At 47.7% G+C, this 23,161-nt stretch overlaps 2 protein-coding genes across 7 annotated transcripts in view; one reads left to right on the plus strand and one right to left on the minus strand.

The window, feature by feature from the left end:
* The window catches only part of DCUN1D2 (defective in cullin neddylation 1 domain containing 2), a 28,032-nt gene extending 17,154 nt beyond the window's left edge, over nt 1-10,878 (minus strand). Inside the window, exons 1-3 of one of the 2 annotated variants that reach the window (XM_076009615.1) lie at nt 10,736-10,875; nt 5,890-6,106; nt 4,013-4,181 (exon numbers count right to left, since the gene is read on the minus strand). In XM_076009615.1, coding sequence (XP_075865730.1) covers nt 4,013-4,181; nt 5,890-6,106; nt 10,736-10,738 — 389 coding nt within the window. In that variant the 5' untranslated portion in view covers nt 10,739-10,875. Of the gene's footprint in view, nt 1-4,012; nt 4,182-5,889; nt 6,107-10,735 lie in introns of both variants that reach the window. The other variant, XM_076009614.1, reaches the window with a different exon arrangement.
* A 425-nt stretch (nt 10,879-11,303) lies between these two features.
* The window catches only part of SLC9D1 (solute carrier family 9 member D1), a 42,192-nt gene continuing 30,334 nt past the window's right edge, over nt 11,304-23,161 (plus strand). For 2 of the 5 annotated variants that reach the window (XM_076009609.1, XM_076009613.1), the window contains exons 1-3: nt 11,319-11,453; nt 19,376-19,695; nt 20,259-20,782. In XM_076009609.1, coding sequence (XP_075865724.1) covers nt 20,339-20,782 — 444 coding nt within the window. In that variant the 5' untranslated portion in view covers nt 11,319-11,453; nt 19,376-19,695; nt 20,259-20,338. Of the gene's footprint in view, nt 11,454-19,375; nt 19,696-20,258; nt 20,783-23,161 lie in introns of all 5 variants that reach the window. The other 3 variants (XM_076009612.1, XM_076009610.1, XM_076009611.1) reach the window with 3 other exon arrangements.

Consider the following 23,161-nt stretch of genomic DNA (forward strand, 5'->3'; position numbering starts at 1 on the left):
TTTTTACGTAATTGTGTTTCCTCACGTACCTGTCTATGTCTGATTTTGTGCCAAACACTGCAGCAGAAAACAAGTGTTTGCAGAAGCAGTGCAGGTGAGGTCTTTTTCCAAGCAGCATTCTACTTCTGCCAGGCACCAGAAACGGGGGATGGCCTCAATCCCATTCCAAGGGCTGACTGTCCTCCAGGCCACCCGCTGACCCAGCCAGGAGCAGCCCCCAGGAGGACATCAGGCTCGCCCTCATTCCTGGAGGACAGGCTGTTCTGCCCTGAAGACCTGCCAGGCCCTGGTGTTCAGTCTTGTCCCTCTGCCTATAAAAGGCTGTCAAAAGCACTGCCAAGGGGGGGCATGGGCAATATATGTAACCTTGAGATTTGTACCCCCTAATATGCTGAAAAAAAAAAAAAAGCACTGCCAAATGCTTCTGGGGAAGAGCAGCCTCAAACGCTGGGCTCTCCTCCTGGGTCTCTGTTTCCTAGTTCTTCACTATCTTGCTAGTTCTTCGACACCTTCAAGCAGAGTTTTTACCATGTACCCAGAGTCTCCAGCTGTCATCTACAGTACAGCTGCTCCCAACTGCCTGGTGCCACGTCTAAACACCATGCTCAGACATTTTACTCAGTATACTTACAAATCCTTAAGCCCCTAATGAAATTATGTCGGATTAACTGTTTTTTTTTGTTTTGTTTTATTTTTAAGACAGAGTCTTGCTTTGTTGCCCAGGCTAAAGTGAGTGCCGTGGCGTCAGCCTAGCTCACAGCAACCTCACACTCCTGGGCTCAAGCAATCCTCCTGCCTCAGCCTCCCGAGTAGCTGGGACTACAGGCATGTGCCACCATGCCCGGCTAATTTTTTATATATATATTAGTTGGCCAATTAATTTCTTTCTATTTATAGTAGAGACGGGGTCTCGCTCTTGCTCAGGTTGGTTTCGAACTCCTGAGCTCAAACGATCCGCCTGCCTCGGCCTCCCAGAGAGCTAGGATTACACGGATTAACTGTTAAGAGCAGATTTTCTAACCTCAGTCAAGAGAGTCAATAGCCTCTATCAACTCAAGTGTGAGAAAAATAAAAATAGACACAAAAGCTATTTTTTAAAGCTTAGTCCTATCGAACAGTCCTAAAAGCACTGACATTATCTCTGCAGTATAGTTTAGTAAAGCATTAATATGATATTTAGCATAAAACTTTAGTATTTGCAAAATGCTTTTACCTCTGCCCTGTGAGGCACGAACAGCGGCATTATCATCATAAACGTGTAACCTTAGATCACATTCTGCATACTCTCGAAAAGAGGGCACAAAATCATCTAACATATTTTGGGGAGATTTACACTCACAATCTTTAAAATATATTATGACTCATAATAGGATAATAGAAATTTAAAAAATTTCCTTGAACAACATATCTTTAGACAACGACTAAGAAGTGCCAATAGTGTTTCCATAAGAAGTACTAACTTCCCAAATTTCCCATTTTAGGGAGATTTTAACAGAAAGGATTATGTATCACACATTCTAGGTACTTCTCATTCTAAAACTACTAGTAATTCAATTAGGCTTTCCTATGTAAAAAGAACATAAAGAAATATGCTGTTACACCATTGCTGTAATATCTTTGGTTTTACACAACCACCAGAAACGTGGCAAGTTATTACAGACAGCTCCCAACTTTCAAGGGTTTGAAATTTGGTCTTTCAACGTTACAAAGGGTTTGCTGGGGTACTAAATGCATTTTCAACTTATGACAGGTGTGCCAAGATGCAACCCACTTTGGCAGCACATACACTAAAGCTAGAAAGACATAACCCTACCACAAGGCAAGGAACATCTGCATTAGAACGTAAGTCTTGTAGAGTTTATCTAAAGAGACAGGCTGATAAATACAGATTCCTCAGTTTTGTGGAAAAAACAAGTGCTCTATTTTTTCTTTTCCCTTGGCTGCTGTAAGCACATGACTTAAGAACATGTTTGCTGTAGGGCTCTATGTTCTCTTCAGCAGGTAAAAATATGCTATACTAAGACTTCGACACCAAAATATCAGAATATCAGAAATAACAGCAAGTCGAACAAGTTGGCTTTTACGTGACCTCGTGAAATACAGTCATGCATCGCTTAACGACCGGGACATGTTCATCAGAACGTGTCGTTAGGCAGTGTCGTGGCGTGTGAGCATAGAGCACACTCACACAGACCAGACGGGCGGTCCGCTGCACGCCCAGCTCTAAGCCGCCTGCGGCTCCCAGGCCACAGAACCTGCGCAGCAGGTGACCGGGCTGGATACCGCAGGCAAACGCAACACCATGGGAAGTACTGTGTGTCTAGACACAGAAAAGGTGCGGTAACAATATGGGAGAAATGATAAAAAATGGTACTTCTATATCGGGTACTTATTATGAATGGAGCCTGCAGGACTGGAAGTTGCTCTGGGTGAATGTGAAGGCCTCGGACATTCCCGTGGACTTTAAAAACACTGTACACTTAGGCTACACTAAATTTATCAAAAAATATTTTTCTTTAATAATAAATTAACCTCAGTTTACTGTAACTTTTTTTACTTTATGAACTTTTACTTTTAAATTCATTTGTAATAACACCTAGCTTAAAATACAAACACAAAGGCTGTACAAAAATATTTTCTTTCTTTATATTCTTATTCTATGCACTTTTTTATATTTAAAAATTTTTTTAGTTTTAAAAATTTTTTACTTTTTAAACTTTTTTACTAAAAACTACGACATAAACACGCACAACAGCCTAGGCCTACACAGGGTCAGGATCACCTCTAGTCCCACTGGAAGGTCTCCAGGGGCAACAACAAGCACAGAGCTGTCTCCCATGACAAAAAGGCCTCCTTCCCTCCATCTGGTACCTCCTGGGGGGGGGGGAGTTGTGTTAGAGTTAACTTTTTAACCCTTTGCACTCGGATGTCGAGTGTGACTCGACATGGTCAGCAAAAATTATAGAGATTAAAATTACTCTTTGAATGTATCAATAATTTGAAATATAAAAAAATCCAAATAAATAAGTTTACATGAAAAGAAACTCCAGTTTTTTATTCTACTGCTGCGCTCTGTAAAATCTGGGGTATTTAAAAATTAAATACAGAGTATAATAAAAGAATCGAGAAAAAAAGCAAGCGAGTGCAAAGGGTTAAAATAAATAGTATACTCTAAAATAATGATCTACAGTGTGGTAAACACATAAACTGGTAAAACAGTCATTTATTGCCATTATCAAGTATTAGTACTGTCTACAGTTGTATGTGCCATACTTTCTATGACTGGCAGTGCCGACTGGGTCACACCAGCAGCACCACAAACATGTGACCAACACATTGTGCTGTGCTGCATGACGGCTGTGACCGTCACTAGGTGACAGGAATTTGCCAGCTCCATTATAATCTTACGGGACACTGTCGTGTATGTGTCCGCCGCTGACAGCAGTGTCCCTATGCAGTGCACGACTGCAGTTCAGTGAGCTAACCATTAGAAGACAGCTGCCTTAGGCGCTTTCATTTACTTTTATGACTTATCTGATGAATAAGAAACATCTTAAGTTATTAATGAAGCTTTTATCCCAACCCTGTAGGTAGAATAGAAAAATGTTACAAGCAAACACCAAAATGACATTTTATTAACACCTAACATAGCAACATAACAGATTCTATTTAGCACACAGTACTGTCAAATAATCTGAATGGCTAGAAAAAACCTGGTATTTACTGTAAATTCAAAATTGGAAGGAGAACATTAAAAAGAATAAGCTACAAAAGGGACTTATATGAATAAAAATGTGAAATGAAATAAAACCTTAAACTGGAATGTGAAAGGAAATCAAAGGCTTAATAGTGTAGATGCCCAAGAGACTCTTAAGATACACAAAGAAAATAAATAGATGTGAAATTAATATTTACAGGTAGCTGAAAAATAAATACCATTTAAAGCAACTTCCTTTGTGAAAAAATTTAAGCTGACAAAAAATTAAGCTTAAAAAAATTTAAGCCGACTTACCCAAGCTCTGTCATGCCGTCTAGAAATTCCCTTTTGCTAAATTCACATTGCGTTGCTGCCCTGAACTTCCACGCTATGACCAAAACGCTGATGCTGGCAGGGTCTAGGTTTAAATCATCACAAAACTGCTGGATCCCATCAATTCCAATTTTATTTTCATCCTGTGGGTCTGTAGTGAAAATCAGGGAAAAAGAAGTTACACTGTTTTGGTCTCTCTGCTCAGAATAAGCTGGGGGGGGGTTTGTTTTGAAAACTAATCCTAACATAAGTGGTTAGACCCAAACCTCTCTGCTACACAGGCCCAGAAGAGCGTTCGAGCACATCCATCAATGACTGCACTTTCTACTGTGTGTGAAAGGAACAGTGAGTAACGAATAACGCTTTCTCTAGAAAGTAGTTCTATTTTTAAAAATATAGGTTTTTGGGCTTTAGGGGGGAAAAAATCACTGAAATTTCTTTGAGAAGATTTGATCACTAAGAATTTAACTTCCCTAAATTAAAATAAAGATTCCAGTTCACAGAAATTTAGTTTGCCCAAATGTAAACTGCTATAAAATATACTGTATTGATAAAGTTTTTATAGTACTTTGAGTTTTTCATCACAACTATGATGTTTTCTTTTTGAGTGATTTCATTTGCTAGTTCTAATACCACTGGACAGTAAATTATTTAGCATAAGCAGTTGCATTTAACAGCTTAGAAATCCAGGCTCCCTACCGCCTATTTCTAGTTTAGAAATAAAATTAAAGAACTTAGCATTTGTCTATCTGAAAATCTAACAGTGAAATCTATTAAAAGCATCCCAGCAAGACTTCACCAAACTAAGTCTAGTAATTTCAGACACATTATGTGCCTCATAGTACATTATCGTAACGTATACGTGAATTCTGTTGGTTTAGAAGGTGCAAAGAGAAAACATGTATGTTCTTTACTTACATGACCAAAGTTAAATTTTTTATCACACCTAAAGTGTTATATACTACATCACATATATATATATATATATATATATATATATATATATATATATATATATATGTTGTTCCCAAAGAAAAATCACGATATAAATTAAATGACTGAAACCACAAACATGCTTCCAACTCTATTCTCTTATATTAGGGAGAAAAACGACCTCAGCCAGGGTTCATGGGACAAAGGTTCTGTAAAAAACTCCCATTTATTTTCTTATTCAATTCCATCTCCTAACATGATATGTGAGGATGCTTTTACCTAATAAACCATCTTGGTAGATTTCATATGCAATAATGTTGAATATTTTCAGTCATGTTAGGACTACAGTCCATTCATTTTCATGACATATGAGGCACACAGAAGACAGGCTGAGCTGTGCGTGGCAGTGTGCGAATAAGCCAACTCTCGAATCCTTGCTGCCTCTGCCTATAATCGATTCAACGTTTCATGTGAAAATTTAAATCCTGCTGAGGGATTTGGATCTGTATCTACTCATCAGTGCAGACTTACTTTTACAGCACAGCTGCATTTTGATAGAGAGAGCTCCAATCTAAGTACTGATGTCAACGAAAACAACTGTCCCCCATCTGCAAGACACAGGTTTCTTTGCCAAGAGCTTTCCCAGAGCTCACCTGCTAGCTGCAGCTGTTTCAGTGCTAGAACCCCAGGACACTGGGTAAGAGATGCTGACCATTACCTTTGCTTTGGGGTAACTTTCACCATTTGGTGTTGTTCTGAAACAACTTTCTCAACACCAAGACTTCAGCCTAAATAGAAGTGCTCAGAAAAACACCGCAGGGACAGAGGTAACCACCACCAAGATGCCCAGCTCCAAGCTGTGACTTCCGTGTGGCCCGCCAGAGACCAGTGTGTCTGTCTGGCTTTGCTATCCCATCACCTCTCACCTTTGTACCTGTCGTACAGCTGCTCCAGCTTCTTCTTGTCCACTGCACTCCGCATGGACTCCTTGTGGAACGACTCTGGGTTTTGGAAGAAGCTGTCCGTGGCCTCGTCCAGTTTCCACTCATTCTGCGTCAAGCAGTAGATGGCAGTTCTTTCGCAGGCCTGCGTACACGCCATGAACTGGCGGACCTTGTCCTTCTGAGATGCTTTAAGCTTATGCTTCGGGATGCAAAAGAAGCAGGAAAGCCAATGAAGCCTCTCCAGGGTCCGTTTCGGCCTCTACCCCTAACGCCTGTATCTCAACTGGACTTAGTTTTCTCGCTGGGTGAGTCAACGTCACCTCAGAATTATAGAAGACAAAGCCTTGCTCTTCATCACGTAAAAAGGCTGCCCCATCTTCTAAAAACTGAAATGACAGCAGCTATATAGTAACAAATATGTCTTCTAATCTTCAAAAAACTATAATATTTTATACAAAATGCATTTTGATCTCTACCCAGTTCACTTTGCATGAAGTGTAAGTATTTTTTCCTAAAAATCTCAGTACTGTCTTTGTGACACACACCTAGCCCTCTGATGGAATGAGACAAGGCGCTCACGTCACCACGGGACCCATCTGCAGGGGTCCTCTTTGGCTTCAAGTTCAGGCTCTAATGACCAGAAGGAGGCTGTGTGGTTTGGAAACATTATTAAGTTTTTCCCAGTTTAAAATCAGCAGAACCACACTAATGGAAAACATACTCATGTAACTAAGAATAGTGTTAAAAGAAACTTATAACAGTTTCACAAGCAGGCACAAAAAGCCCGTTATGACTAAACAACAACGATAATACTAACAAGAATGTCTGTGTACACGAGACAGAAATAAAATGAAAAATAGGGCAGAGGCTGTCGGTAGGTAATAAATAACAAAACTGCCAAGTAACTGTACTATATATAGTATATAACGAAACAGAATAACATCTTAATACTTCCAGATATACGATGGTTAAGTTTCCACTTAGCTAAGGTTACTTGATGAAAGCAACACTGAAAAAGAAAGCGATTCACTAATTTCTGTAAATGAAAACGGACTATAATCTACTAGATGCTAAGGTTTCTACACAATGGCTTTAGAGAATATGACAAGGTGACATTTTTTACTTAGGATTTATACTCAATCTTGTGCAAATAAAGAGACAATTTATAAAAACAGAATTATAATATAACTTACAGATATACATAAATGGATAACAAGATGTAGGTGAAGAAATTAAGAGGAAGGATAAAGCAAAGTAAGAAAGCCCAGGACACCATCAGTATACAGACATGCACGCCACACACAAGAGCTGAAAGGGAGCCAAAAATCTGAACCTGCCTAAGATCTAAAAACCTACCAGGGGCTCAGCAGGGCTACAGCTCCTCCCACCCTAAACCCACAGGGCAATGGATCCTGCCGCTCTTGAAAGGAACAATGTTCAATGTCCCTTTTGCACAGACCTGGCCCTCACCAAAATGCCAACAAGCAAGCGCCCAGAGTTTTTCCTTAAGGCTACCCTAAAGCCCACTGATGCTGAAGCATCAGAACACAACTCAGCAGGCAAAACTGTCCTGAGAACTCTAAGCTAGTATCTGCCTTTCTCCACCCTCTCAGAGCAGAGGCCTCTGGGGGTGGGGCTGCATGACGCGTGCTATCACCAACAGCCTCAACACCGAAAATGTGAAAGCCTTTTATGAAGCCAGATGTTAAAGACATTTGCAAAAATGTAATAATGTAAATAGGTAATGGATTTATTATTAATTTATAAATATACAAATAAATATTTTAGGCCAGGTGTGGTGGCTCACACCTATAATCCCAGAACTTTGGGAGGCAGAGGCAGGAGGATCTGTGTGAGGCCAGGCGTTCCAAGACCTTGTCTCTGCCAATCAATCAATCAATCTTTTAAAACTTTCTACTTTAATTTCTAATATGGTAAATATTGATAATGATTACTCACATAAACATCTTTGGAGTCCTAATCAATTATTATAGGGGTCCTGAGATTAGAAAGTTTGAGAACTGCTGATCGGGTGAGTCCAGGGAATTAACATTTCAGCTCCTCAAAACAATGACTTCTGACCACTTGGAGGTCTTGGGTGTCTTTTGGAATCTGATGAGTCAGGGTCCTTCCTCCAGGTGGTTCACACATGGGCATGCAGTTTTGCATAAAACCTCAGGGGTTTCACAGTCAGTTTAAGCCCATTTCTGGAGTGCTCAGAAGGCAGGGGAAGGTGGAACTCAGGTTAAGAACCTGGTGATGGAGACCAGAAGGGGGCAAACTTTCTCTCTGCTACACACTCACCTCTGCCCCTGCAGGGGGAAGGCAAACAGCCACATTGCATACACCAGTGGACGTGGCTGTGCTCCAATAAAACTTTATTTACAAAAGCAGGCAGCTAGACTATGGGCTGTTGTTTGCTGACCCAGATCTAGATTCTAGAGAAATATATAGAATATATACTCTCTGTATTATTTCCTGAAATTGAGCCTTTGAACAGAACTAAACAAAGAATTCAAGGTTATCTTGTCTGTTAAGATCAAGTTTATCTCAACTAGGCAGATCCCATATGCTTTAACAGTAAGCTGAGGAAAGACAAAGCTATCAAGAATCTTTTCCTGAGGTTGAGAAACTCCCTAAGGGAGGGTTGAGCAAAAGCCAAGAACTGTCTCAAAACCCTTAAGATAAGGACAGATGTGCAACCCCCAAAATTAGGAATTTAGCTTCTCTCGGGCCGGGCGTAGTGCCTCACCCCTGTAACCCTAGCACTCTGGGAGGCTGAGACAGGCGGATAGCTCAAGGTCAGGAGTTTGAAACCAGCCTGAGCAAGAGTGAGACCCCCATCTCTACTAAAAATAGAAAGAAATTAACTGGCCAACTAAAAATGTATAGAAAAAATTAGCCGGCCACAGCTAATTGGAGTCCCAGCTACTTGGGAGGCTGAGGCAGGAGGATCGCTTGAGCCCAAGAGTTTGAGGTTGCTGTGAGCTAGGCTGACGCCACAGCACTCACTCTAGCCTGGGCAACAAAGTGAGACTCTGTCTCAAAAAAACAAAAAACAAAAAACGTGCTTCTCCGTGCTCTGCGCTTCTCCCTGCTCTGCAGGCGGATCCCCCAGCTCCCCAGGGTCCATGCACACAGCTGCCGTCCCTCGCCCCGCTCTGTCTGGGGCACATTCCCACTCAGTCCTGGGAGACCCAGCTCACCCGCAGTACTCTGGCCACGCCTTCGTGACCTCGGCAGCTGACCCCGCTTCCCCGCCCCCATGACAAGGGTTCTTGGGTTCTTGGAGCTCATCTCTCCCCAGCACTTATCCCAACAGCGGTGGTGTGCTCAGCGGCCGCGGCCGCAGCTCCCCGAGCACACACGTCCGGCGCCTGGGTACCTCCCTCCACACACACACACACCCCTCCACACACACACCCCTCCACACACACACTTCCACACACACCCCTCCACACACACACACCCCTCCACACACACACCCCCCTCCACACACACACACCCCCCTCCACACACACACCCCCATCCACACACACACACACCCCTCCACACACACACACCCCTCCACACACACACCCCCCTCCACACACACCCCCCTCCACACACACACACCCCTCCACACACACACAAACACACCTCCACACACACACCCCTCCACACACACACAAACACACCTCCACACACACACACACCCCTCCACACATACACAAACACCCCTCCACACACACATACCCCTCCACACACATACAAACACCCCTCCACACACACACACCCCTCCACACACACACCCCCTCCACACACACACCCCTCCACACACACACCCCTCCACACACACACCCCTCCACACACACACACCCCTCCACACACACACAAACACACCTCCACACACACACACCCCTACACACACACACCCCTCCACACACACACCTCCACACACACCTCCACACACACACACCTCCACACACACCTCCACACACACCTCCACACACACAGACACACCTCCACACAGACACACCTCCACACACACCTCCACACACACACACCTCCACACACACCTCCACACACACACCTCCACACACACAGACACACCTCCACACACACACCCCTCCACACACACACACCCCTACACACACACACCTCCACACACACAGACACACCTACACACACACACCTACACACACAGACACACCTCCACACACACACACCTCCACACACACACCTCCACACACACACACCTCCACACACACCTACACACACACACACACCTCCACACACACAGACACACCTCCACACACACACACACACACGAACCTCGGACGCCCGCCAGCCGGGTCCCGGCCAAGCCATGCCTCGCCACGGTCCCCACACCTCACGGTGACGGGCGTGCACCTCCAGAAGCCTCTCTCCCGAGCTCGGGATCTGCACGTCCGCCCAACCGCGGTGCCTGCCCATCTCTCCCCACGGCTGCGTGGCCTCCGCCCTGGCCGGGACGCCGCCCCCGCACGGAGCCCTCCCGCGGACCGCGGGTCGCACCTCGCCGGGACCTCGCCGGCGGCTTTCCGGCCGCCCCGGCCTGCACCGGCCCCCGTCCCCGGACCGGAGCTCGCGGAGACACGAACGCGTCCCGCCACCGCGACCTGCAGGCGAGAGCCGCGCGCCCCGAGGCCCCGCCGCGGCCGCGCAGGCGCCCCTCGACCCCGTGCCTCAGGCGGCCGCGGCTCCGACACCGCCTCGCCCGCGCCTGCGGCCCGCACGCCGGCCCGCCACGGGGCCCGCGACCCCGACCCGGCCCGCGACGGGCAGAGGGCGACGCGAGGCCACTTACCATTCTCCCCGCGCCGCCCGCGTCCGCCGGCCCCGGCCTCGTGCGCAGGCGCAGCCGGCCGTCTCCGCCCTAGTCCTCCGGCGGCCGCGGCCTCGGGCTGGCGGACACTCGCCCGGGGCGCCGGCAGCGCGGGCCTAGGTCGCGCCACGGGACTCCAGCTCCCGGCGTGCACTGCGCCGCCCGAGGGCCGACGGGAGTCGCGCCTCCCTTTGCTCAGCTCCCGGCGCGCACTGCGCCGCCCGGGGGCCGACGGGAGTCGCGCGTCTCTCTCTCGGCTCCCGGCGTCGGGCCTCCCTCAAAGGGGCCGCGGCTCGCTCGCTCGCTCCGAGTCGTCGCTGGCCTGCGGGTACCAGGCCGCACCCGGCCGGGAGGCGCGCTTGGGACAACGTGGGCGGCACGTCGGGCCGCGGAACTCCAGCTCCCGGCGTGCACCGCGCCGCCCCGGGCCCGCCCTCTTAAAGCGGCCCCGGCCGCCGACGGGCGCGTCCCGGGAGCCGGCGCTGCGGAGAGGGCGGCGGCCGGTCCCTCCCCTCGGCCCCGGGGCCGCCTGGGAAGGGATGCGGCCAGACCGCGCCCGCCGCGCCCCTCGGCTCCCGGCGCCGCACAGCTGGGCCAGGCCGCGCCGCCGCAGGGCTCGGGCTCGGGTGGGGACGGCGATGCTCGGCCGGACGTCCTGGCGCGGCCGCCCGGCCCGGTGAGCGCGGCGAGGTGCGTTCGGGTAAGCGTGCGGGAGCCCTGCCGCCCCGCGGCGCCGCGGCTCCTTCTCGGGGCGCCCGCCTCTGCCCTGGGCTCCCTTCCGGGCGCCCCTTCGCCACCCTGGGCTCCCTTCCCGGGGCGCCCCTTTTCCGCCCGGGCCCCAGTGGCCACTCCGGGGTGTCTGGCGTCTGACGTCCGGTCTCCCGGCTAGGAACCTGGGCTCCCGGAGTGCGGTTCCCGCAGCGTAGGTGTCGAGTTCCCCGTGCAGGGTCCGGGGCTTTCTAGTCGGCGTGGCGGCCCCACGACTGGGGTGACTGGGGTGACGGCAGCCCCCGGGGCGGGGAGCTGGCGAGTTCGCTCCCTCCTGCCCCTGGCGTCTCTGCCCCAGCCTACAGCGGCATTTCCTCCTTCCTTCTCCCCCTCCTTCCCGCTCCCCCCTCCTTCCCGCTCCCCCTCCTTCCCGCTCCCCCCTCCTTCCCGCTCCCCCCTCCTTCCCGCTCCCCCCTCCTTCCCTCTCCCCCCTCCTTCCCTCTCCCCCCTCCTTCCCTCTCCCCCCTCCTTCCCTCTCCCCCCTCCTTCCCTCTCCCCCCTCCTTCCCTCTCCCCCCCTCCTTCCCTCTCCCCCCCTCCTTCCCTCTCCCCCCTCCTTCCCTCTCCCCCCTCCTTCCCGCTCCCCCCTCCTTCCCGCTCCCCCCTCCTTCCCGCTCCCCCTCCTTCCCGCTCCCCCCTCCTTCCCTCTCCCCCCTCCTTCCCGCTCCCCCCTCCTTCCCTCTCCCCCCTCCTTCCCTCTCCCCCCTCCTTCCCGCTCCCCCCTCCTTCCCGCTCCCCCCTCCTTCCCTCTCCCCCCTCCTTCCGTCTCCCCCTCCTTCCCTCTCCCCCTTCTTCCCGCTCCCCCTCCTTCCCTCTCCCCCTCCTTCCCGCTCCCCCTCCTTCCCTCTGCCCCCTCCTTCCGTCTCTCCCCTCCTTCCCTCTCCCCCTGCTTCCAGCTCCCCCCTCCTTCCCTCTCTCACCTCCTTCCCTCTCCCCCCTCCTTCCCGCTCCCCCCTCCTTCCCTCTCCCCCCCTTCCCGCTCCCCCTCCTTCTCCTCCTCCTTCTCCCCCTCCTTCCCGCTCCCCCCTCCTTCCGGCTCCCCCCTCCTTCCTGCTCCCCCTCCTTCCTTCTCCCCTCCTTCCTGCTCCCCCTCCTTCCTTCTCCCCTCCTTCCTTCTCCCCTTTCCTTCTCCCCCCTCCTCTCCCCGCTGCCCCCTCCTCCCCCCTTCCCCTGTCCCCCCTTCCTCTCTACTCTCCCCCTCCTCTCCCCCTTTTCCCCCTCTCCCCCTCCTCTCCCCTCCTCTCCCCCTCCTCTCCCCCTCCTCTCCCCCTCCTCTCCCCCTCCTCTCCCCGCTCCTCCCTCCTCTCCCCCTCCTCTCCCCCTCCTCTCTCCCCTCCTCTCTCCTCCTCCTCCTCCTCTTCCTCCTCTCCCTCCTCCCCTCCCTCCTCTCCCTCCTCCCCATCTCTTTCTTCCCCCTCCTCTCCCCTCATCCCCCCTTCTCCCCTCCTCTCCCCTTCTCCCCCCTTTCCCGTTCTCCACCCCCTTTCTCCCCACTCATCCCCACTCCTCCCCCTCCCCTCTGTGCTGCTCTTCCAGGCCCTGCCTCTTGGTTCCTTGTGGATCTTACCTGTATTGGCTCAATAAACAAACGTAATGGCTATTTAAACATCCCTTTGGAACACTGTTAAGACGCCAAGGTTCACATATTATAAATCGTAATTATTTACTGCTCAGCCTTTTAATATTTGTAGGATTTCCTGATCGTCATTTCGATTAGAACATCTTACAGCTTTCCCAAATTTCTTTTATGTTTCCAATTTTTTTTAAAGAAGTATCTTACTGATTGGATTACTTAGTGAAATATTTGGCTTTTCTAGAGGTTTAATTAACACTAAATACTTTGAAGCATGTCTGAAGTCCCAGCTACTCGGGAGGCTGAGACAGAAGGATCTGAGCTCAGGAGTTTGAGGTTGCTGTGAGGTAGGCTGTTGTCACCGCACTCTAGCCTGGGCAACAGAGTGAGACTCTGTCTCCAAAAAAAGGAAAGAAAGAAAAAGAAAAAAAATACTTTGAAGCTTTTAATGTCCATAAAAATTATCTTTCTCTTTCCTCCTATGTTTCCCACCTTGTTCTATTCTTTTACTAATTAGATATGAATAATGTAATATCCACAAATCATATACTTTTTTGGCAACCATAAATTTATAGGATTATAAATGCTCTATCTTTAAGAAATATACTTCAGAGTTTAAAATAGGTTTTTAAAGTTAAGTTCATCACAAATTAGATTGAGGCAAATTATTTCTATTGAGAGTTTTTCTTTGTTTCATTGATGTCTCTCTTTTCTGCTTACTCAAATACTGTGTTTGTTGTACTGAACTTGGAAATGTTCGCGGTACCATGAAGAAACTCAAATTTTAAGTCATTTACTACAAATAATCATATTTTCCTTCTTTCATGGGAAGCTAAGTAACTTTGTATTACATATTAATTTTGTCCTGGCCACAACTACACCACTTGCCCGGGGAATTTCCCTCCCCATAGCCCCAGCTGATCATTGTCTGGTCAATACCTGCCCACCCATGCTCCCAGGGCGAACTCCACACATGCACACACTCTGGGCCCCACTCGGAGTGGACTGTCTCATCCTGCCCGCTGTGATGCAGCCTGGCACAGTCAGGAGACGGAGTCAGCCAGATAGAGACCTTTCCTTTTCTTCATTGCAGCCATAGCATCTGCCTGAAGGTGGCTGCTTAATAAATGCTTGTGAGATGGATAAACCAGATTCCTTTTCTGCAGTTTAGTCTGGTGCATGCTGTGGCAATGAGTCTAACAGGCCTCAGGAAGAGAGGAGGGCTCTTTGGCTGCAGGGAGCAGAGGCCAAAGTGGAGTGCAGAGGTCCCCAAGCTCAAACCTAACCCCCACCCTCGCCCTAGCACTGGAGAAAATCCAGGGGCTGCCTCAGCATCCCCTGCAGGCATTCCTGAAGTATCCTGAGGACTGGATGTTTTCCCCAGAGAAGGTGTGATTCATTTACCCCAGGGCTGTGGAAAAGATGTGATTCACTTACACCAGGGTTGTGCCTGCCAGAGCCTCTGGAGGCAGAAGTATAAGGAAGTAGTCTTGAACTTTGGTGGTTTTGCTTTGAAAAAGCCTGATCTGGATATATTGCTGTGTTTTGCTACTAAGCTTTTTATGCAGTAAATGATAGTGTGACATTGCCAAATTACTAAAAATTCTCAATAGTATAAGCAGTGTGATTTTTATGTAAAATGATACTGAACTAGAAGTATTAGAAGTCCTTTGGTTTTTGTTTTGGGGCTAGGCTTTTTTTTTTTTTTTTTGAGACAGAGTCTCACTTTGTTGCCAGGGCTAGAGTGCCATGGCGTCAGCCTAGCTCACAGCAACCTCAAACTCCTGGGCTCAAGCGATCCTGCTGCCTCAGCCTCCCGAGTAGCTGGGACTACAGGCATGCGCCACCATGCCTGGCTAATTTTTTCTATACATTTTTAGTTGGCCAATTAATTTCTTTCTATTTTTAGTAGAGAGCAGGTCTCGCTCTTGCTCAGGCTGGTCTCAAACTCCTAAGCTCAAGCGATCCTCTCACATCAGCCTCCCAGAGTGCTAAGATTACAGGTGTGAGCCACCGCGTTTGGCCTGGAGTAGGCTTAATAGTGAATCCGGTTGCCTTTCTATTCTAAATCATTTAAGGCACTTATTACAAATATTTTCTCTTCTTAATAATCTCAACAGTTTTAGAGTAAATTTTGTGATTCCTGTTCTGCATTTATATAAATAAGCAAAACACATTAGAAATTCAGCAATGTTAGCGGACATATTTTGATTTGTGTTTCATGTACGTAATATGGAAAATTCAGGGTGTGTGCACAGCATTGATTGTGCAGTTGCTCTAGATGAAAAGCAATCGAATTTTACTGTAGCAGAAAATCTTTGCCTCTATTTAGGGCATTGCCTAGTTTAAGATATTAAAAAATGTCAGGACACTTTCCCTGCCCTGCAATGAAGGGGTGATCACTACACCTAATGAGGGTTTTGTGGGAAATAGGAAACATTTATATAGAATTTTTAAAACTTTAGTTTGATATTATTAGGTCCAGAGCTGAAAGGGAGACACAGAAGCCTCATGTGAAGCAAAATGCTGTTTGTTTAAGCATCTGGGTGCTGATGGGTGGAGGCTGAAAAGAGCCTTCACCCCAAGGGAGGGGAGAGCCTTCGGTTTTATAGAGGGTTTTTTGGGGGAGTGAACCACTGGGCCAAAACAGGGGCTGTAATAAATTCTTTTCAAACTACAGAGAGGGATTAGGAAAGTAAGTTGTTCCCCTCTTGCATTCCATTCCTTTATCTCCCTAGGGGCCTGGCTAAGGCTATGTGCCTGTTACACGCCTGGGAAGGGGAGAGCAGTGGGTTTTATAGGAGGTTCGGATGAAAGTTTGGGGAGGGTGAGTTCTTCAAGCCTAACAGATGTGATTATAGATTCACGTACAGTTGTAAGATATGATACAGAGGGATCCTGCAGAGTGGATTGCTCCAGTGGTAGCCGTTGCAAAGCTGTAGTATAAGCAGGAAATTGTCACTGATAAACTCCATTCATTGGCCCAGGAAGATCGCACTGTATGCGCTCGAGTGTGTGTCTGGACCTGTGCCATCAGCCTTACCACGTGTGTGGATTCACGTCAAGACACAGGACATTTCCATCCCACAAGGGTCTTCCTTCCACAGCTACCCCCTCCTCTTCCCTAACCCCTGACAGCCACTAACCTGTTCCCCGTCTCTGTAACTTTGCCATTTTGAGAATGTTATATAAATGGAATGATACAGTAGGTGACCTTTTATTCACTTAGCCTTGAGATCTATCCAAGTTGTGTATATTAAAGAATTCTTTATACAAACATTTGTATTTAAGAATTCACTGTAGGCCGGGCGCGGTGGCTCATGCCTGTAATTCTAGCACTCTGGGAGGCCGAGGCGGGCGGATCGCTCAAGGTCAGGAGTTTGAAACCAGCCTGAGCAAGAGCGAGACCTGGTCTCTACTGTAAATAGAAAGAAATTAATTGGCCAACTAATACATATGGAAAAAATTAGCCGGGCATGGTGGCGCATGCCTGTAGTCCCAGCTACTCGGGAGGCTGAGGCAGGAGGATTGCTTGAGCCCAGGAGTTTGAGGTTGCTGTGAGCTAGGCTGACGCCATGGCACTCACTCTAGCCTGGGCAACAAAGTGAGACTCTGTATCAAAAAAAAAAAAAAAATTCATTGTAAAGACAGAAATCCAAAGTGTCTTTTTAGTAATTAAGAAAGAATAATAATAACACTGAAGCTAAAGATATTTACTCACAAAAAAACCTTACCACTGTTAATGGGGGGGAAAAGCCAAACTCTGTAAGATAATTTAAATAGATTTACTCTGAGCCAAATTTGAGAACCAGGACCCGGAGCCATGCTCAAGATGCCTTGAGCAAGTGGACTCGCTGTGGCTGGGTTACAGTTTGGTTTTATACATTTCAGTGAGACAGGGGTTACAGGTAAAGTCATAAATCAATAGGCAGGAGGCATACATTGATTTGGCCGGAAAAGGTGGGCCATCCTGGAAAGGGGGGTGTTTATAGGTTATAGGTAGGTTTAAATATTCTTTGACTTGTAATTGTTTAAAGGCTTGGAATGTTTTAACACAGGAGGTGTCTATCAGAGATATGCCACCTGATATCTATTTGTTGTATAAATTGAGGACCTGCTGGTTTGTTTTGTATACCCTTAGGCCTGTTAATGGGTTACCCCCAAAAGGGAGGGGGGCATGATGAGGCTTGTCTGCCCCCCTGCCTCCTGACAGGCAATTTAGTTTTAGAATATTCCTTGGGCCACAAGGGGGTCCATTCAGTCAGCCAGTGTGTGTGGGGGGGTGAGTCTTAAATTTTTATTTTAGTTCACACTATAGTTCAGTAGTTCATAGGATTTTGTAGCCAAGTTTGAAGATGAAATGAGTTTGAAAAAGGGATAATTTGTATTTTAAGAGTCTATAAATAGTTTCAATTTCATGTTCATGTTGTAAGTATGTTTCAGTGGAGAATTTCAGTATAGCTACGACTAAAGTCCTCAAAGATCTCTCATAAAAATTCATGGCTCCTTTGGGCATGGGGTAGACAGATAACTAATTTCAGGAGCCTGGTTGAGGAAGGAGCCAGAAATGAAGCTTTTAATAGAAAGGTGTGATTCACACACACACTGCCTTGCAAGTTGTTTTTCTGAAGGCATGAAATCCATTGAAGAATCACCTTTTGAGATCTTTTGGGGAAAGTGGGAAGCAAAACCAAGGCATCTCAAATGTCTGCCTTGGTTCTGGAAAATACTAAAAGTGCAGTTTGAAGTAACCAATGAATTATTTCTCTCCTTTGGAACTAGAGAAGCTTAGCTATTGAATAGTCATTAGAATAACAATTTGCTAGGTAGGACTAAATGATTGGCTAATTGTTTATTTATAAGGTGGAAACACTTGTACTTAAAGTTGTATTGGAACTAACCTAAAATTGAATGCTGGGTTAGGTGTTCTCATTTATCCCACTGTTTAGGAAGTGAGCTATTTTAGATCAGTGAATTCTCCAGGGACCATTGGCTTATCTATTAGGTACCAAGGTTTCTAAGAATGTATTGAAATTGAATACTTTTTAACTCAAATGTAGTCTTTTCTTGGTGACTTTCGTGTATGTCAATGGAAGAAAAGCCAAACTCTGTAAAATAATTTTAAAGAGATTTATTCTGAGCCAAATTTAAGGACCATGACCCGGAGCCACTGCCAAGAAGCCTTGAGCAAGTGGACTCGCTGTGGCTGGGTTACAGTTTGGTTTTATACATTTCAGGGAGACAGGGGTTACTGGTAAAGTCGTAAGTCAATACATGGGAGGCATACATCAGTTTGGCCTGAAAGGGTGGGCCATCTTGAAGTGTGGGGGGTGGCTTATGGGTTATAGGTGGGTTTAAAGATTCTTTGACTTGTAATTGGTTAAAGACAAGAAGCTTTGTCTAAAGGCTTGGAATGTTTTGAGACAAGAAGCTGTTTATGAGAGATAAGCCACCAGGCGTATTTGTTGTATAAATTGAGGACCTGCAGGTTTGTCTTGCAAAGCCTTAGACCTGTTCATGGGATGTCCCCAAGAAGGGAGGGGGCAAGATGAAGCATATCTGACCTCCCTCCTCCTGGCAGGCAATTTAGTTTTAGGATATTCCCTTGGCCAAGAGGGGGTCCATTCAGTCAGTCAGTGGGGGGCGAGCCTTAAGATTTTATTTTAGTTCACACTTGTTAGTTGTCCGACACAGTAGTATCTTCAGGATCTACTGAGGTGTATATAATTTAGCCCTCACTAAATAATCTGGCTTGTAGGCTTGTTAGTTCTCCTGTTTGTTTTCATAAAGCTTGTCTGTCTCTCTCTGTTGGCTGTTGTTTTTTGCTTTGGTCACAATGCTATCTCCCAGAAATGCCACACTTATTTTTTCTGTGTCTAATCTGCTTTGCCTGGGGGACCAGATCAAACCTACTAGAATTGGATGAAATTATACGGATATTTTAGTAGCCAGGTCTCCAGGTAGGGGAAATGTTGGTATGTTTGGCGGTTGAGTGGCAATGCTTGACGTGACCACCTATCAGATGCTGCTGTTAGGAATGATTAGATGGTATGTAATAGAGCTTTGTTGTTTCCTTTAAACTTTATAAGTCCTGTGTAAATAAGTGGTAGGTTTGGTTCTTTGTCTTGTTTGGCTCAGCTACGTGTGACCAGCGATCTCCTAGCGGCAGAGATGTCCATGGGATCAGGCTGTCCGAGGCCAAGTCCCGTGGATGCTTGTTAGAGCGGTGGCACTCCTGCCTGTCTTGTTCATCACTTCTTCCTCCCTCCGTCTGTTTTCCAGCCTCTGCGTTGTTCTTTCTCCGTGACCTTTGCTGTTGGCAACCAGTAGCTTCCACTTGCTCCTCCAAGAACACTCCTTCCTGTTGGGGTCCAGCCCTGCCCTCTGCCCGTCGCCAGCTGAGGCCCGCGGCCACAGGGGCACTGACACCTCTCTCATTCGTCTGAAAGTAATTTTCAGAAAGCAGGACTCTTGTCTATGTTACATCTGCGAGGATAAATTAATGTGTATTACTTTAGTTCTTCCTAAAGAAAGGAAGAGGAGGAGAATGGATTTGGATGATAGAAAATGTTTGAACATTTCGTAAAGCCCTAGAGATCCAGGTATGATTCTATTTTTGTGATTTTTTTTTTTTTTTTTCAAATCCTTGATGTCTTACTAAGCATTTAACTGTAGACTGGCTTGGGAAATTTGGAAAAATTCCAAATTATTTTAGAAAGCAAGCCAAGTGGCAGAGCAAGCTAGTAGCAGCTCAGAAGATTCCATTTCTGGAATGATGATGAGCATGGTTTTCCCAGGCAGCCACTGGTCTGTGGTCAGGGAGTCGATGGTATTTTTTGGCCTTTGATACGGGGACCCTCTTAACGAATTAGATTTGGAGTTGCTACATAGATGAGGCTAAGTTTTCTCTTTAAAAAATTGCCTTTAAACCTTTAAATTCAGATGTAAGTAACCTTTAATCTCCACTCATCGCCAGGCAGCGTAAAAGGTACATTAACATTCAGCATTTGATTTCAGTCTATGTTCAGATGTTGATATTAATCTAGGAAAAATAATATTTTCTTCAGAAAGGTGACAGCGTTCTGGCCCTAATTACATAAATGCTGTAACTCTGGTCTCAGTAGCAGTGATTCGTGGTTTAACTGTACGTGATGATCTCTTTCAGCTGAACATGTGCATCTAAAATGCAAGGCCGACACAGCAGGGGTCTGTGGATTGCCTCGCCCTGCGCTCTGCCCCCAGATCATGAAGACTCCAGGACAACGTCTCTTCTGGGCGCTGCTCCCCCTGCTCGCGCTGGCGGCGCAGGCGGCAGACCACGCGGAGGTGGCGAGGCACGCGATCAAGCTGCACCGGGGCAGAGGCGCGGCCCTCACTCCCAGGAAGCAGTGGGTGCTGGACAGCTGCAGGAAGCTCTCGGGGCTGCTCCGCCAGAAGAACGTGGTTCTGAACAAACTGAAAAGTGCCATCAGGGTGGTGGAGAAAGATGCCGGCCTGTCCAGCGAGGAGAAACTGTTCCAGGTGCACACGTTCGAAATCTTCCAGAAGGAGCTGAATGAGAGTGAGAATTCCGTCTTCCAGGCCATCTACGGACTGCAGAGGGCCCTGCAGGGAGATTACAAAGACGTGGTGAACATGAAGGAGAGCAGCCGGCAGCGTCTGGAGGCCCTGAGGGAGGCAGCCATCAAGGTCAGGCCTCACCTGCTGGGAGGGAAGGAGGGGGGTGTGGACACCGCTGATGTCTCAGCCCGCGTCACCTGTCCCTCGGAAATCACACCTGGAAAGTCTCTGGCCGGAGGGAGAGTCTTTTTCCTTTTGCACAATAGCGTAGATACCACTTCTAGAAAGAGCCGGTCTCTAATGCTTGCTTTTCTTGGGGAAATTTTCTCCTTTTGGGAAAATTCCTGGGTGATTCAAAAAGTTATTCAAGTTGTGCTAATAAACTGACGTGGAAGTAAACATATTTATAACTTCAACATTTTGCCAAGTTTCTGCAGAAATTCCTGTTAAGGTGAAGTTTGACTTTCTTCAACGTGATTTTATTGGAAAAAATGTTAAATTTAAACAAGTGCATACATTTAATTTAAAGGCTTTGACCAAGTATGCTTTTGAAATGATGAGAAGAAACTGATGATTTTAAGCTGTATCAGATGTGATCCTATTTATGCTACTTACTTTAAAGCCATCGTTTCCTGAGTACCTGTTATATACCAGGCATCTTACTAAGCCCTGTAAATATAAAATATCATTTCATTTTCATAGAAAAGTCTATGGTATTATTACACAGCTTTGAAAGTAGAGAGAATATAGACTGATTAAGCTTTCTTTACCAAAATATGGTATTTTTTTGATAGAAATATGATCATCAGGCTGGTGTTTGATCATGGTTTTCAGTAATCCTGATTGGGTCATCTTGCCTCTGCCGTACATGTGTGAGCCATGGACTGCTGTCGGGCATTGGCGACAAACTGTAGTGCTGTCTTCGAGCAGGTGTTCCTGTCCTACAGGATCCTCTGGATAGTGGAGACATTCCTGGGTTTTATTATAAATAGGAATACTTACTGGGGTCCAGATTGATGGTTGTGTTATTATAAATAGAGAACAAATATGAGTTTGAGTAACATTGGCTCAAATACGCACACTTGATAGCACTTGAACAGTATTTCAGGTTACACCACCAGTTCCTACCTCCTGTTTCTGAGGCTTTCCAGGTGCTGGTGACCTGCAGCTGTGTGTTACACCTGCAGGTGTGTGCTGGACCTGCAGCTGTGCCAGACCTGACCTGGGGTCCCGACCTGCAGGTGTGGTCCGGACCTGCAGCTGTGTGTTAGACCTGCAGGTGTGTGTTAGACCTCCAGCTATGCCAGACCTGAGCTGTGGTCCCAACCTGCAGGTGTGGTCCGGACCTGCAGCTGTGTGTTAGACCTGCAGGTGTGTGTTAGACCTCCAGCTATGCCAGACCTGAGCTGTGGTCCCAACCTGCAGGTGTGGTCCGGACCTGCAGCTGTGTGTTAGACCTGCAGGTGTGTCCTAGGCCTCCAGCTGTGCCAGACCTGAGCTGGGGTCCCGACCTGCAGGTGTGGTCCGGACCTGCAGCTGTGTGTTAGACCTGCAGGTGTGTGTTAGACCTCCAGCTGTGCCAGACCTGAGCTGTGGTCCCAACCTGCAGGTGTGCCCGGACCTGCAGGTGTGTGCAAGACCTCCAGCTGTGCCAGACCTGAGCTGTAGTCCCGACCTGCAGGTGTGGTCCGGACCTGCAGCTGTGTGTTAGACCTGCAGGTGTGTGCTAGACCTGCAGCTGTGCCACACCTGAGCTGTGGTCCCGACCTGCAGCTGTGTGCTAGACCTGCAGGTGTGTGCTAGACCTGCAGCTGTGGTCCGGACCTGCAGCCGTGTATTAGACCTGCAGGTGTGTACTAGACCTGCAGCTGTGGTCTGGACCTGCAGGTGTGTGTTAGACCTGCAGGTGTGTACTAGACCTGCAGCTGTGGTCTGGACCTGCAGCTATGTGTTAGACCTGCAGGTGTGTACTAGACCTGTAGCTGTGGTCCGGACCTGCAGCTGTGTGTTAGACCTGCAGGTGTGTACTAGACCTGCAGCTGTGGTCTGGACCTGCAGCTGTGTGTTAGACCTGCAGCTGTGTGTTAGACCTGCAGCTGTGGTCTGGACCTGCAGCTGTGTGTGTTAGACCTGCAGGTGTGTACTAGACCTGCAGCTGTGGTCTGGGCCTGCAGCTGTGTGTTAGACCTGCAGCTGTGTGTTAGACCTGCAGCTGTGGTCTGGGCCTGCAGCTGTGTGTTAGACCTGCAGCTGTGTGTTAGACCTGCAGCTGTGGTCCCGACCTGCAGTTGTGTGTTAGACCTGCAGCTGTGTGTTAGACCTGCAGCTGTGGTCTGGGCCTGCAGCTGTGTGTTAGACCTGCAGGTGTGTGTTAGACCTGCAGCTGTGGTCCGGACCTGCAGCTGTGTGTTAGACCTGCAGCTGTGTGTTAGACCTGCAGCTGTGTGTTAGACCTGTAGCTGTGGTCCGGACCTGCAGCTGTGTGTTAGACCTGCAGGTGTGTGTTAG

Source organism: Microcebus murinus, chromosome 13, assembly GCF_040939455.1.
Source record: "Microcebus murinus isolate Inina chromosome 13, M.murinus_Inina_mat1.0, whole genome shotgun sequence".
NCBI classification, from domain to species: Eukaryota; Metazoa; Chordata; class Mammalia; order Primates; family Cheirogaleidae; genus Microcebus; species Microcebus murinus.